Source organism: Eptatretus burgeri, chromosome 17, assembly GCF_056783735.1.
Source record: "Eptatretus burgeri isolate ZD-2024b chromosome 17, Ebu_testis_v1, whole genome shotgun sequence".
Classification (NCBI taxonomy): domain Eukaryota; kingdom Metazoa; phylum Chordata; class Myxini; order Myxiniformes; family Myxinidae; genus Eptatretus; species Eptatretus burgeri.
Window position 1 is genome coordinate 18,060,077 of NC_140977.1, and position 15,500 is coordinate 18,075,576.

The window sequence follows — 15,500 nt, forward strand, 5'->3', positions numbered from 1 at the left end:
GCGGTAGTTTGTCACTATAGGCGAATTGTTCAAGTTTTTCGGTGCACAATTGTTTTCCTTTGGTAAAATGGTTATCAAAAGACATGAAAATAACTTTATAGTATACGGAATAATATTAATTGAGGCTTTTTAAGGGCAGTGGAACTTTAAATTTGTTACATTGCGGAACAATGCGGTAATTCGTCGGACCGAATGCTTCTGAATCCTGGCCTTGTTAAGTACGTGATTTTTTTTTTTTTTTTGTATACCTTGTCGAGGCTCGTATGAGAGCTAACACACAACGCACATCAAGGGGGCATGAGACAAGAGGGGCGGGAGTGGAAGGGACAAAACAGTGAGGAACAGACACATTAGGTGATCTGTGGAAGGGAGAGGGATGGGGATGGGACGGGGAACAGGGGAAAGAGAAGATGGACATTACAGGGACTTTCAGGAAGGAAAGCAGGGGAATTAAAGGAAGTGGGCTTGGGTGGATTATCGGGGGTAGAAAAGATCGAGGATTTGGATGGGGGATGATAAGAGGTGGTGGTGAACAGCTGTTTTCAAAGCCTGGAGGGAAGAATGGGAAAGAATAGAGTGAGGGAGTTTATTCCAAAGGCGGGAAAAAAGAGGAATGAAAGAGTGAAGGTGAGCAGTGATTCGTGATTTTAGTAGTTTTACCAGAAGGGGGTTGTTGGCGGACGTTGAGAGCCCTGTGGAAATGTGGTGGGGACAAATCGCAGAGAGGGAGCAGGGGGGGGCAAGGCTGGAGAGGAGTCGGTAGAAGACAGAAAGACCACCGACTAACCTGCGGTGATTGAGTGAGAGGCCCAAAGACTTAGCTTCATTGCGGGAGATGCCGATGATCCTAAATGCCCTGGTTTCGACAGCGTGAAGCCAAGAAAGGTGGGAGGCAGGAGCACCAGCCCAGAGGGGAGAGCAGTACTCCATCATGCTACGGACAAAAGCTTTGTTATTTGTTTGTGATGTTATTACTGTATTTTTAGAGTTACTTGACAAAGCTCATTAGAGCTCATGTATTCTAGATATGGGGCTAGTAGTACTATTCAGCGATTAGGCCTTGTAGTCACAAGCGACTGAAATACAGGCATGATGGCCTTGTATGTCATATACACTACTACAGGGCCAATATGCCTGTATTTCACGCAGGTGTGCATATGGGGTGGCCCATATGAAAAAGTATGGGCCCTGGGGATCCCTGAACCTTCAATTTTTCCCAAAAATACATCTCAGAGTGAACCAAATTGAATTTATTTTTCAAAATTTTCTAGGCGAGAACCCCCAGTCAGTGGTATTTTGCCTCTGCCGGCTTTGCCCGCCACACATTGTGCCCCCCCCCCCAAACTCAGTTCAAGTTTTACAAAAACACCTCTGTATTTCAGTCACTTGTGTCCAGAACATAGATCTTATTAAGTACCTTCGTAAACAGTAAAAGACTCATTTACTGGGTGTATGAACGTTTCGGTCCCTCGCCATTTTGCTCCTTATTGTATGACCATTATAGTCAAAGTGAAAATGACCATTTCGGACCCTATGCAATTACCACTTTGGCCCCTAAATTGATTGCGTTTGTCAGTTTGTATTTATAAGTAAACTGTGTATGGAGTAATTATTTCATGCGATTAAATTTCCTTTGTTGTTATCATGTACTTTTGATCTCAACATCAAAAGACAGAAGTGGAGACATTGAATGATTGTTTTGGCTTTATAAAGAATCACAAATGATCTGAGATAAAAACAAGTTAAAAGGCATATATTACAGAACTGAAAATATAATATAAAACTAGATACAAAATTAATTTAAGTACCACATGTATAAAAACAAGGTTAATTGCAAATAGTACATGACAGGTAAAAATTTCCATATAAAATGAGTGAATATGTGAATCTTGTATGCCAAAATAAATCACTTGGAAATGCTGAAAATGAACGTGGCGATGATGATGCTGAAAATGAACGTGGTGATGATGATGCTGAAGTTGTCATTGTCAATGCAGGCCTACATGTGGACAATACTGATAATAGTTGTTCAGCTGATGACAATTATGAAAATAATGAATTCTGTGATCCAAATTATGAAAATGATGCAGAAGTTTACTCAAGTAATTCGTCAAGTGAGAGCAAGTTTACAGCAGATGATTCAGAAGAGGAGAGCAATTTCAGTTCAAAATTGGCAGAATGGGCCACGAGAAATAAACTGACAAGAGCTGCGTAAATGAATTGCTGTCACTGCTTCGAGATAAACGGCACAATTTACCTCAGGATTCGAGGACTTTATTAAAGACACCAAGAACTGTCATTACTGAAGAGAAATGTGGTGGCCAATACTTATATTTTGGCATCGAAGAGGCTGTTCAGAATGCTCTAAGAAGAAGTCCAACAATTGTTGCAAACTCTATTGCCATAAAAATAAATGTTGATGGTGTGCCCATTTTCAAATCATCAACAGATTCGCTTTGGCCAATCCTTGCAAGCTTTGGTGATAATATGGATCCTGTTATGATAGCCATATTTTACGGAAAAACCAAACCAAATTCTGTGTCAGACTTTTTGAACGATTTCATTGATGAGTGGAACATTTTGAAAGATCATGGTGTGACGTATGAAGACAGGAATGTGTCTTTGAAACTACATTCTTTTATTTGTGATGCTCCAGCGAGAGCTTTTTTAAAGTGCATCAAAGGTCACACAGGTTATTATGCCTGTGAACGATGCACAGTTAAAGGTACCTGGGAAGGCAGGGTAGTGTATGATGTGGAGGGAGAAATCTTGTGTTGCACAGATGAAGCGTTCTCCACTTTACAGTATTCTGAAGATGATGAAGATAATCATCAACTTTCCATTTCTCCACTGATTGATTGTGGTGTTTCCTGCGTAACAGATTTCCCTTTGGACTATTTACACTTGGTTTGTCTTGGTGTAACAAAAAGAATGTTGCATTTTTTTAAACAAGGGCCAAAGTGTTGTAAGCTATCAGCTGCACAAATCTCGTTGATATCAGCGGGATCGATTGCTCTTCAAGGGAAGATGCCAAGTGAGTTTTCACGACAACCAAGAGGGCTGGATGAACTTGATCGCTGGAAGGCAACAGAGTTTCACCAATTTCTGTTGTATACAGGCCCTGTTGTTCTGAAAGCTGTTCTCAGTCGTAAGGTGTACAACCATTTTATGTCACTAAGTGTTGCCATATCAATTCTATTGGATGCAAATTTTGATCAATGTGATGACAACATCAACTATGCTCATCAACTTTTGAAATACTTTGTGAACAATAGCAAAAAATATATGGAAACACATTTAATGTGTACAATGTTCACAATTTGGTTCATCGAGCTGATGATGCGGAACATTTCGGGTGTTCATTAAATGATATTTCTTCATTTCCTTTTGAGAATAATCTGCAGCTGTTGAAAAAGCTTGTCCGCAAATCAAAGAATCCTATTGGTCAGATTGTAAAACGTCAACAAGAGATACAAAGATTCAGACACAGTATTGGATACAGAAAATACACATATAAAGTTAGCAGTACTCAAAAGAATCGCTGCTTTCTCTTAAAAAAATTCTTCATTTTGCATTGTTCGTCAAAAAACAGACAAGGACAAGTACGAAGCAGACATTGTAAACATAGCACAGACTAGAGACTTCTTCAACACCCCTTGCTCCTCAAAATTACTTAACGTAGTATTTGTGCCCGACCTGAGAAGAACTGGTCGGCGGCTGGTCAGCAAGGAGGAATTTGAGAGAAAAAGTGTTTGTCTGCCGCACAAAGGGGGCTTTGTATTGATGCCATTATTACATGGCCCAGAAAGAACAGCATGAAACTTGTCAGGGCAAAGTACCGTCCAGGTTGCTATTGTTGCGGAAATGGGCCCTTAGTGGGTTATTAAATATAGGATTAGCCCAGATCCCCCCTTAAATGCATGTTTAGCCAGGTTGTTTGGTAATCGGATGTTACATGTGTGTTGGGAGGTGTAGCAGGCCGTCCAGTGTTCATACAGTGGTGGTGTACCGAGAGGTTCCTATTTTTTTCCTCCCCCCTTCTAACGAGCCCCCACCCAGCGCCCTGACAGTCAGTCAGCAAGACGTGCCAGCAACCCATTGGCAGAGAGCTGCTGCGGGCTCGAACGATGGACCAATCACGTGTCTCCGAAGCCGGTCCGTAAGGCCCGCCCCGAAAGGCAAGGAAGGAACTGCTTTGTCTGTCTGCGATCTGCGTTATGAGGAGTGGCTTGGTCGGCTGTTCCTCCTCGGCCATGGATCCAGCCTGCAGGTCATCCACAGGTTCATCCTGAGTCCAGCCATGGGGCCTCTGACTCTGACTCCCTGCACAGCTCGACGACGTCTTTCATCCCGTTGATCCCCCTGTGGAGCCCAATATCCAGATCTGGCCTGGTCTAGTGTACAGTCAAGGCCAGGCCTGGATTTGCATACTTGACCTTGTGAGAAACCAGTTGAAACACACCATAGATCTTTCTCTCCGGTGCCGTCGACCTTACAGGGGCTGGACGCGCCGAGGCTGTTGCGTGAGCGGTGCTGACAAAAGGACATCGTCACTGCCATCTTGCCACGCTGCATGCTCGAGCTGGGTGCTCGAATCCAGCACCATCGGCTTGTCACGAGTCGCATTCGTGCCTTCGACACTTTTCCTCTCGTCCATGAGGCACCACGAAGTACCCTGTGTCTTGTCTGCATGTTGTCCAGGCCTAAGGTTTATTTCGCTAGGGCTCCCTTCAAAACCCATATCCACAGCTCCCTAGTTAGGAGCGGGTTATAGATGAATGATAACATTGTCGTGAATGCTTTTGCTTGTGTCGTGTTCCCCGATGTGTCCCCAATAAATCTGGCTGATTCATACGAGATTTGCCGCCTTGAATTTATTCGTGCCGCGCCGAGGAACAATCACTCGATTTGTATTTTAAACCAAACTGGTTACGGACGGTGGCAGACTTCGCTCGGTCTCTGACAAACCCAGTCTGTAGCTGGGGTCTATATGCCCAACTGGTACGGCCCAGGGGTACTTTGGTATTGTGATCTGAGGCGTGTGACCCGAGACCTGTGCTGATCTAGCCGGCGATATAACCCCTGAGACGGCGGTGCTGTTAAGCGCGTCGAATACTCAACACTATTACCTTAAGTCTTGCTCATTAATATTGCATACTTTTACATGCATGTTAATAAGTAATCTGTTCACCTATTACTAAATACAAACTTTATTGACCAACATCACAATAATTAAAATGGGATTGGAGAAAGAAAACAAGTCGTTTTCAAGTTGCATAGTTAGTGGAATGACTCGCATGAAACCTAGATGTACCATAATAATATTACTTTGCTGGTAGTCTATTAAATGCTATTATTGTTTCATCTAAACATGAAGTTGTTCATTCATATTATATCAGTGTTACTATTTTTACAATGTCATTTCAAGTTATCCTTACAATTTGTGTAATAATATTGCCTTTGGCATTTAAGATGCACTGTAGATATGGTGCATATGTACCTGACAATTCTTCCCAAACTGCCAGAGGCCCAGAACATTATCTATCTATAATTCCAGCAATGTGTGTGTGCGTGCGTGCGTGCGTGCGTGCGTGCGTGCGTGCGTGTGTGCGTGCTTGTGTGTGTCCGCTGTTTCTCGCCAACCTCTGGTCCGATCTAATTGAAACTTGCCAGGTATATTGCTGGGGACCTGAGGATGTGCCTTTTCAAGGTTTGATATTAATCAGACAAGTGCTTCCCAAGTTATGGCCATTTATTTACCAAACCAATGGGAAGACACGTTGTTGCGTGGGCGTGGCCAATGGGGAAGGGAAGCACAGCCACGTTCCCCATTACGGGTTACAACGTACGGGCTTCGTACGGGAGAGTGATGACTTCGTGTATTCTAATAATTTCTCGATTTCTTATGCGCATTTATAGATAAACACAATGGCCCAAGTTATGATCGTTTTCATATTAGACGGTGTATAAATTTCGGGAACATCAGAGTGCTGGTATGCTCCGAACCAGGAAGTAAATTTTTTTCTCTCTCTTCTCTTTTTGTTTTTCCTTGCCACGACATTGCGAAAAGGTAAAATACGTTGGTGCTAATTGAATAATTGGGTATTAAAAATAATTTGCGAATAATCGTAACTGCGAATAATATCGAACTTCCGGGTCACGCACGTACGGGCACGTGAGAGCAAAGAAACGGCCTGTGTGGTTTATTTATTTATTATTATTATTATTATTTTTTTTTTTTTTACGGGCACGTACTAGTAATCGTAAATTATCCAATTTATGCAATTTACTGTAGATGGCATGGGTGCGTGCAATTTGGGAGGAGGACGACATTGAGATGGAGGAAGTTCTACCATCTAATTGGGTTAATGACAGCAGCGTATTTTGGCCTCGATCAGCTAATGCGAAAAGGCTGATTGATGAAAGAAGACCGCCAGGAAAAACCTGGTACAGCTTCCCGCTGAAGCGGATTAAAGTTTGCTCAGGTACCGACCATATGATTGCTTTATTAACCAAGTTTTTGTCAGAAGTTATATCAATTTTTTTAAAGTTCATGAAGAAACATAGTTTCTTTTCATATGTCTGGCTTTAAATCTAATAACCCATTGTTTTAACATTTAATCTTTCTGTCCATCCATTTGAAACAAAATCTGGGAATCCATTGAAATGATTTTTTTTAATCTACTAGTATGTTTATCATTTTTCATTTGCTACAAAATGTCAAATTGGAGAATAAGATGAACATATCAGCTGCTAAATCAGCTACAATGAAATTATGGTTTTGTGTTAAGAAATCTTGCCGTATTTCTGGGTTATTATTTCACCAAGAGTTACCAGTGATAATCTTTGTAATATATTTTGTGCATTACTTGTTTCATAGACAACAAAGAAGAATGTCTTAGTTGTGTGATTACTACCATGGACGAGGATATGGAAGATCAAGGCCTAGAGAAAAGAAAGCCAAGATATAAAAGAAGTCTTGAATTTGTATATGAAGGTATGCCTGAAACATTCACATTACCTGCCACTTCCTAAATTAGATTCATCACTTTTACTTTGAGCAGTCTTCTGTCATTGTGTAACATATGGTCATATGTTTTATATATTTCCAGATGACAATTTTTCCGCTTGTTCAACGAAGAGGACCGCGGCTGTTAACAGTGATACACAGGGCCATGACAGCATAGGTATATACTAGAAAAGTATTGTGAATCTTGCTTTCGATGACTGTATTTGTGTGCACAAAAAAGAAATACCATTTATGCATTTTTGTTCAATGTTTGCCTTTGCAGAAAAAAGGTCTTGGGCAGAAGAAGACCGCATCTGTTAACAGTAATACACAGGGCTATGGCAGCATAGGTATGTACAAGAAAAGTATTTTAAATATTGTTCTCTATGAGCTCATCATGACTGTATTTATGTGGGGAAAAAAGAAATGCCATTTATGCATGTTTGTTCAATGTTTGTCTTTCCAGAGAAAGGTCATGGACAGAAAAAAGTCAAGCAGAAGGGTGTGATATATTCAGGTAACTTCTGAATGTTGTATTTTGCACATAAATCTTCTGTTGTGCTTTTAAATCTAAATGTTTTATGTGGTCCAGACTTAAAGTGCATATGATTCCTTAGAGTTGTATCTTACACACTTTAGCTCCTCTGTGTTTTGCAATTTTTCATGATTGGAAATTTATTTGATATGTCTCAATAATTGAAATTATTATAAATATGCATAATCTTTATTCATTGCAGATACTGAAGATGAGCAGGAAGATATGTGCGGTGAGTGTGTTTTAATATATGTGGCTGCATATTTTATGCACAAAGACACACATTGCTCAAATTTTACAGATAAATGATGTCTTTATGAAAAGTTTATATTATTTCACACTCCAGATGACGTACCCCCTCCATCAGCATACCTCAAGCAATTACCAAGTGAAAAAAAATCACCAGCAGCACATGCAATGAGATCAGCCAATAAATGCACGTCCCTGGGATCATCAATAAAAACAACAACACTGTCCACCTCGCGAGCATCTGCTGTTGATGTAGCAGACAGAATAAATCCTGGTTTTCCAATGACCACAGCTATTAAGTATATTTTATTAAAATATAAAAAGCTTGACACAAAATAGATTAGGGAAACTTACTGGCACATTAACAATTAGATGCACTTAGTTAATTTTAATTTATTCCACTAAAAGAAACTTATTTTGAAAAGAATGGAATCTTATTTAACAAAGACATGCATTTAAAAAATGTTCTGTGTTGTAAAACAGAATTTCAGAAAAGGGTCCTGCAGCTTCTTCTTGAAATAAGAGACAGTGTGAAAGGGGAGAAGGATAGTAATCCTCTCCAATTGATAGATGTGTGCAAAACATTGGATGAGTTCAAAGAACTGGATGAAAAGCTATCCGACAAAGCGGAACGGCGTGCAATGGTAAGATGTAACCACTGTTCATATAGCTCACGGTTTCCTTAACTGTTGATTTACTTTCAATGGATATGCACTTTTTTGTGGTGTTGTCATAAATACAGCAACCAGATATCCAATCTAGCTGCATTGGGGTGCAATTTGTACTTGAGATCAAGATTGTTTACAATTGTAATTATACAACACATCTTGATTCCAGCTTATCTATAGTTTATGCTGATCAATACATTTTGATATCACCTCTTTGTGTGATTTTTAGAATTGTGATCATGCTTAATCAAGAAGGAAATGGTTATTTTGAAGCTTCTGTACCTGAATTTGTTATATGCATGTGTTGATTTTATCATATGTGTTTTGTCTTGAAACCTTGTGCACATTTATGCCACAGAAAGAAAACATGTGTTCATGGGCATTGGGTTGTATTTTTCTATGTATTTGCTGAAATTCCCATTCAAAATCTCTTGAAATATAATTGTGGTGAAGGAAGTTGTTCCCAGGAAAATTACTTATGCAAGTGTTTTCTGGTCCTGCACAAATCATTTTTTTGGAGTTCAACGATGTTAGCTGAACAGAAACAGATCTTTTCTTTTGTGGCCTTATGAGAACTGTTGCTGTGTCATTATATTTGACTTATATATTTTTGTGTGATAAATAATATTTTTATATCATGATTTTCTTTAGGTTTCCAAGCTATCTCACATTGGGGGAGTGAAGATATCCCTGAATTTGCAAGCCATTATGAATCGGTAAGAATGTTTTTGTATCTTGCGTGATTAAAACCAATTCTTACTTTTCAAAAATTTGTTACAAGCTGCTTCAAACACTGGTGTACTAAATTGTTTTTATTTTTCAAAATAAGGGTGATGTCCAATGCTGTGATGTCCACATACAATTTGTGTGGAAAGAATGGGAAGAGACCTTTCCGGAACCTCAATTTCTATAAAGTTGTCAGAGGTAATGAATTCTGCTAAATGACAGTTTATAATGTGCATGACTTGAGCGTAATTCACAGTGCAAGTCTTGTTTGATGATTATAAAGCCCAATATATACGAAGTGGAAATTCTTATTATTTTTCAGACAGTACCATGGCCAGTCAGCCAACAACAACGGAGGCGGCTGTGGACACTGCCATATCGCAACATTTAAAATACTGTATGCCCCTGATCGGCGTGGAGGTGCAGGCAGGAACAAGCCCTCATGTAATAATAACGAGTAACAGCAACACGCTGTGCCAGCCGTCCACATCCTTGATTATTAAGAAATTGCAGCATAGTTAATTGTAATGTTGTATGTTGGAAACTCAGCCTATGTTTACATATGTCATATAGCAAAATTTATATGTGGTTCTTTGTCTTCCCATAATTCTTACCTGCGGTTGCTTAATTATGAATCTTGCAACAATGGGCAGTATGTCATCAGTAGCTAAAACTTTTAATTACATTTTATATAAATGCAAGTTATCAGTCAATACCTTTTATGCTCCTAATGCCCATAATGTATGCAAGCATAGAATTACACTGAACAACAAAAATTTTTTACTGGAGATGTGTAAAGTGATTTAGACTAATTTGGGTACGCTGATTTCAAAAATCATAACCGTTTTGCTGTATCACGTCAGGATTTTCAGTAACAGAAATATTCCCATTGCCTAGAAGTCAGGATTTCAATGAAATTTACAAAAATTCATTTATTCATTTATTTCATCATGAATGCTTCAAAATTATAGAAATTACAGAAAAACTCCACTAGAATGTAATTAAAAATGCTTTAGGCATTTGGCTTTGCGTTTGTGCTGCTCTGTGTCAGTTTCACGATGCAGGAACCAGCAGAAATCGCCCATCATGTTCGGGTTGTGCCGCCCTTGGTAACGCGTCTCCATGAGTGAAATCTCTTGGTGGAATCGCTCGCCGTGCTCGTCCGAGACTGCTCCCAAGTTGTCAGGGAAGAAGTTCAGGTGCTGGTGTAGGAAATGGATTTTCAGGGACATCCTGGAGCCAAGTTTCCTGAAGGACTCCAGCAGCTGCTGCACTATTTCTTCATAGTTGTCCGCGCGCTCGTTCCCCAAGAAGTTGTCCGTCACAGCTTTGAAGCTCCTCCACGCTGCCAGCTCTTTGGGGTTTAGAGTTGTCGGAAAAGTTTCGTCCTTCATAATCTGTCGGATTTGCGGTCCAACAAAGACACCAGCCTTGATCTTGGCCTCCGACAAGGTGTTGCCAAACTTTTCCTTGCTCCAACTGTTGCTCCAACTTTCTATAAAAACCCACGCCCATTCAGATCCATTGCCCGTACAAAACTTTTCATCAAACGAGCTTTATGTGGAGTGGTGGAAGGAAAACCTTGGCTGGGTCGACAAGGGCGACATGCTTCACGTTGTGTCGACCAGGTACATGCTCTTTTCGCTCTTCCCAATCTTTCTTCGTCCAGTGATTCTTGTCGTCTCTGCTATCCCAGAGACAAAGGAAGCACATGTATTTCGTGTAGCCTGACTGCAGCCCTAACAACAGCGCCACCACTTTCAAGTCTCCGCAGATGTGCCAGTTGAAGTCATTGTACTTGATGGAATCAAGCAGCTGCCGCATAGTCTTATAGGTCTCTGTCATGCCGAACGCGTGAGCCAGTGGGACTGATGGTTTCTCGTTGCCATTGTGGAGCAAAACAGCCTTCAAGCTGTTCTTCCCCGAGTCGATGAAGAGGCGCCAGTCTGCAGGATCGTGATCACACCCAAGTTCTTTCAACAGACCGTTGATGTCACTGCAGAATGTCATCGTGTCTTCCATCTCAAAGAACTCAGCCATGTCTCTGTGACGTGCTCTGAACAAGGATATCTTGGTGTTAGGTTCAAGTAGATTCCACTGCTGCAGCCTTGATCCAAGCAGCTCTGCCTTCGCCTTTGACAGCGAGAGATCTCTTACAAGATCATTTAAGTCTCCCTGGTTCAGAAGGTGTGATTCTTGAGTGTCGGGTTCAAAAGGTTCATCATCACCATCCTCTTCACCACTGCTTACAGCTATGTTCTGATCAGCTGGAGGTGTTGGAACGGGGTTCTCGTCATCAGGAGGCACAGGTTTACGAGCAGAGACGCAGTCAGCGTACTTGATGTGACCTTTATTCTTCTTGTTGAAGCCGGCGATGCTTGTGCAGCAGAAATAACAATCATCATGATGATTCTGCGGCTCACGCCATATCATGGGCACCGCAAATGGCATGCTCGTGCGCTTGCCCACCAACCACTGAGTCAAGGTTGTGTGACAGCTTGTGCAGCAGATGTGTGGTGCCCAGCTCTGTTCTTGGTCCCCCACCTTACACCCGAAGTAGTGAAAGTAGGCGGCCTTCATTTTCACTGCTGTAGATATACTTCGCTGTTGATCTTTTTTGGTATACCGACCACAGACATAACAGAAGTTGTCAGGATGATTGGTACAGGAACGCCTACTCATCTTTATCTGAAAGAAAGAAATATAACACAAGTTAACAACAATTGTACGAAATAGACATGTTAAAGACATATGTAAATTTCATTGAAATCCTGACTTCTAGGCAATGGGAATATTTCTGTTCCTGAAAATCCTGACGTGATACAGCAAAACGGTTATGATTTTTGAAATCAGCGTACCCAAATTAGTCTTAATCACTTTACACATCTCCAGTAAAAAAAAAATTTTGAAATTTGTTGTTCAGTGTTATCAGCAGTTTTACTAACACTGCATGATGATGTCGTTGTACTTAAAGGTGCCTTTGTGCAGTCAATTATATTTGAGGGAAAAGCTCCACAGTTCCTCACTGGAGCAGAACTTTCTGAATTTGAATTGTTAACTGTACTTTGCACAAAGTGAATTTGTCAAAAAGGTATTTACGACTTTTACCCATGTGGTATTTCTTTTTATTCCCCATTTTAGGTCATCTCTAACGAGATGACCTAATAAAACCAGTCTCGATGTCCGTACGTATGTACGTACCCATTTTTTTCTTCCGATTTTATTGATATTTGGTATGTGGGTAGATGTCGATGAGGTATGTACGACGGTATGACCTTTGACTCGATTGAAGGTTAAGGTCAACGTCAAGGTCACTCCAAAGTTGCGAAATCGTCCATTTTCAAAATCGATCTCCGCCGTTTATGATCCGATATTCGAAATTCCTTCGGATTCTGATAATATGGAACAATATCTAAATTTGGTCAGGCCAGTTTTTTGAAATTCGTCCTGGTTATCGAGTTGTATATGAAGGTATGCCTGAAACATTCACATTAAAGTTGGAAACGTCCTCAAACGTCTTCAAAGTTAGAAAAATCGTCGATGTGATACGGTCAAAAAAAATTTCGCCCAATCTTGATGAAACTTGGTATGTAGGTAGGGGTCGATGAGTGATGCACGATGGTGTGACTTTTGACACGATTGAAGGTCAATGTCAAGGTCACTCCAAAGATGAAAAATCAGCTAATTTCAACATTATATCCACCATTTATTATCCGATCTCGGCGGAATTTCCAACGGATTATGATAGTAGGGTACAATATCTGAATCTGGTCGGGTCGTATTTTTCGAATTTGTCCTCGTTTGAGTCGCGTGACTTCAAAGTTGGCAAATTGTCATGTGGCCGATCTGTGCAGTACCTAAGAAAACACTGCCTTGAAATTCAAGATCTCCGGTAATCTAAACTACAAAACTTTGCGGTGTTTGTCCCAAATTACCGCCGGCAGTCTTTACCACTTCTTCATTCTTATTCACATCTGTCAGTGATCTACTGACAGTCTCTATTCAGTGGGCTTGAAACACTCCCATCGAGATACTATTGGTCAACCGGGCTGAAACACAGTCCGAGTTGGCCATTCCCTTCTCTTCTTGTTCAAACTCGTGGTTTGATCTGAAACCGATAAACCGTAGACCTTGGTCTCACAACTTACAACTTTCCGAAACTTAGCTTCGGCTCCCTACCAAGCTTCGGCTTTTACCAATTGTTAAGCTTCGGATTCGACTGAATAAGCAAGCTTCCACTTCCAATAATTATCATTGGATTTCTCCAAGCTTCAGTTTCCACTCAGTTTCGACTGTACTTAAAGTGACCCGATATCCTTATATCTGTATTGTACATATGGATAGTATAGGGCATGTCAAGTCGGCTTCACCTGTGATTTTATATCGCCATTTTATGTAGAAAATACTTAAAAATATGTCACTTTAACTTTGTTCTTTTTTGCAGGTACAGTAACGGACAGCGCCAACAAATGAATGGGAGACCATATATGCAATTACTAGGCAATCAAACAATTATAAATTTATTGGAAGTTACGAAATCCAACATTTTCCGCGATTATATTTTTTTCAGAGATCGATACAATGTTGATGGGGGTTATATAACAAGACGACATCGAAGCCATTCTGAGCCGATCAGAGATCCACATCTACAGAGCTTCAGAGATGACCGTCACCCCCAACCGGGTTATATTGTACTATATTTATTGTACGTTTGCATTTGAGTGTGTTTTTTTGGTACGAATAAAGATATTATTATTGTTAATACTGCTTGTATATTTTTGCCGTAATCATGCTCTGTGTGATACGTGATAATAAATGATTATGAGTTACAGTTGTTTTCAAGTTGTGGTCATTATGTGTTACTGTGCAACGTATAATGATGCAATACAACTTCAATGTTTTGATAATCGCACCGGTGGAACAGCGGTGCTCCGCTGGCCCCAGACCTACTGGTCAAGGGCTCCATCAAGTTGGAAGCTGAAGGGTGTCATGCACTGCAATGTTCGTTTCTTTGGCGTGCAAAGAAAAAGGTAAAAACAAAAACTCCATTTTATGAACGTTGTGATAAAGTTGAAAAATAACGTCATGCTTCAATGTTGTGACAACGTTGAAATCTGACGTCATGGGTGTTGCAAATACAACTTCCCACTGACCCAATTCTAACGTCAGGATACAACCAGAACACGACGCTGCAACAACGTCAGATTTCAATGTTGTGACAACGTTGAAATCTGACATCATGGGTGGTGCAAAAACAACTTCCCACTGACCCAATTCTGACGTCAGGATACAACCAGAACACGACGCTGCAACAATGTTGTGTGCCTGCTGGGTTATAACTAAAGCCGATATAACTATTTACTTTGAGCAAGCAAAGCTATGGTACCTCCTCCATGTATACACAAGAAAATGTGACATTTCCAAAGCATTAAACTTATCTATTTCTACTGTTTGCAGAATTATATCGAATGAACAAAAGATTTAGGAATGTGCCACAATTAGCCAGTTTTATTGAGCTGGTTTTACTGAGTGCAACGAAAACAACTTAATTCAGTGCAATGAAAACAAGTTACCAGCGGGATCGACCTGAAGTGGGCCGTGCCTGGTTTCTGCGTGGGGAATCTCTGGAGTGGGGAAGGCAAAGGAAATTAAATTGAAGACAAATAATGAAGACAAAAAGAAAAGACAAATAATTAACATAAAGGGAGGATTAGCATGAGTGAAGCAACGAATGAGAGTGAGTAAAGCAACTTTGAAAAATTTCCATACAATATTTTTTTGTCAGGAATGCATTTTCCCTTTAATACATCTTAAAAATCAATGGGATTTTGAAGTTCCATTTAAACGATGTTTTCCAGGAACATATCTATGATGTAAACACCCGAAAGTACCTGTATATAGGTGTGTGTGTGTGTGTGCGCGCGCGCACACGTGTGTGTCCTCCATAACTCCAAAGCCATGAAACCTAGCAAACTGAAACTTTGCATGTATACCAAGAAAACTCCAAAGAAGGGCATGAGTGAAAATTGGGTGTTTGGGTTAATGAAAACACCCCTTTTGAAGATAATTAACAGCCTTATTTAATTATACCCAATGTCAAGCACATCCTTGGCCACTGCTCTCTATGGGGTCTTTTGGCATATCCTGGGATACCTTGCTGGAGTCTGAAGCCGCCATGGTTTTTGGCCTGCTCAACCATTCCTTGACTTGGAACAGGCTGCCACAATTTCGAAAGGATTTTTTTTCACTTTTCTCACTCATTATCGAATGTCTGTTCATCATACCGACGAATCGCTGGGTACATTGCATTGCT

The 15,500-nt window shown here is 40.5% G+C and overlaps 2 protein-coding genes across 5 annotated transcripts; one reads left to right on the forward strand and one right to left on the reverse strand.

Moving 5' to 3' along the window:
- Positions 1–6,300: 6,300 nt before the first annotated feature.
- On the forward strand, positions 6,301–14,007 carry LOC147009449 (uncharacterized). 3 transcript variants are annotated; one of them, XM_085862174.1, is made up of 7 exons: positions 6,301–6,485; positions 6,881–6,997; positions 7,113–7,187; positions 7,293–7,359; positions 7,476–7,526; positions 7,747–7,776; positions 7,891–8,026. In XM_085862174.1, exons 1-4 carry the CDS (start codon positions 6,338–6,340, stop codon positions 7,328–7,330), a joined length of 378 nt encoding a protein of 125 aa, XP_085718300.1. In that variant the 5' UTR covers positions 6,301–6,337; the 3' UTR covers positions 7,331–7,359; positions 7,476–7,526; positions 7,747–7,776; positions 7,891–8,026. The 3 variants fall into 3 exon arrangements, with proteins under 3 accessions (XP_085718300.1, XP_085718299.1, XP_085718298.1); XM_085862173.1 differs by lacking the exons at positions 6,301–6,485; positions 6,881–6,997; positions 7,113–7,187; ... (2 more) ...; positions 7,747–7,776; positions 7,891–8,026 and adding exons at positions 8,243–8,437; positions 9,113–9,177; positions 9,291–9,385; positions 9,510–9,631; positions 13,758–14,007; XM_085862172.1 differs by lacking the exons at positions 6,301–6,485; positions 6,881–6,997; positions 7,113–7,187; ... (2 more) ...; positions 7,747–7,776; positions 7,891–8,026 and adding exons at positions 8,243–8,437; positions 9,113–9,177; positions 9,291–9,385; positions 9,510–9,709.
- LOC147009450 (uncharacterized) lies at positions 6,880–15,486 on the reverse strand. 2 transcript variants are annotated; one of them, XM_085862118.1, is made up of 3 exons: positions 14,761–15,486; positions 14,101–14,196; positions 6,880–11,875 (listed from the first exon to the last, which is right to left on the reverse strand). In XM_085862118.1, the coding sequence occupies exon 3, from the start codon at positions 11,867–11,869 to the stop codon at positions 10,733–10,735; it is 1,137 nt and encodes a 378-aa protein (XP_085718244.1). In that variant the 5' UTR covers positions 11,870–11,875; positions 14,101–14,196; positions 14,761–15,486; the 3' UTR covers positions 6,880–10,732. The 2 variants fall into 2 exon arrangements, with proteins under 2 accessions (XP_085718244.1, XP_085718243.1); XM_085862117.1 differs by lacking the exon at positions 14,101–14,196 and having other exon boundaries at positions 14,761–15,485.
- Positions 15,487–15,500: the final 14 nt, after the last annotated feature.

What these genes read in the sequence shown, in the direction of transcription:
- LOC147009449 (XM_085862172.1), top strand. Translation starts at nt 8,243, where the DNA reads ATGCATTTAAAAAATGTTCTGTGTTGTAAAACAGAATTTCAGAAAAGG. An exon ending in AAGCGGAACGGCGTGCAATG is followed by an intron (nt 8,438 to 9,112) that starts GTAAGATGTAAC and finishes GATTTTCTTTAG; the next exon opens with GTTTCCAAGCTATCTCACAT. An exon ending in TTGCAAGCCATTATGAATCG is followed by an intron (nt 9,178 to 9,290) that starts GTAAGAATGTTT and finishes TTTCAAAATAAG; the next exon opens with GGTGATGTCCAATGCTGTGA.
- LOC147009450 (XM_085862118.1), bottom strand. Translation starts at nt 11,869, where the DNA reads ATGAGTAGGCGTTCCTGTACCAATCATCCTGACAACTTCTGTTATGTC.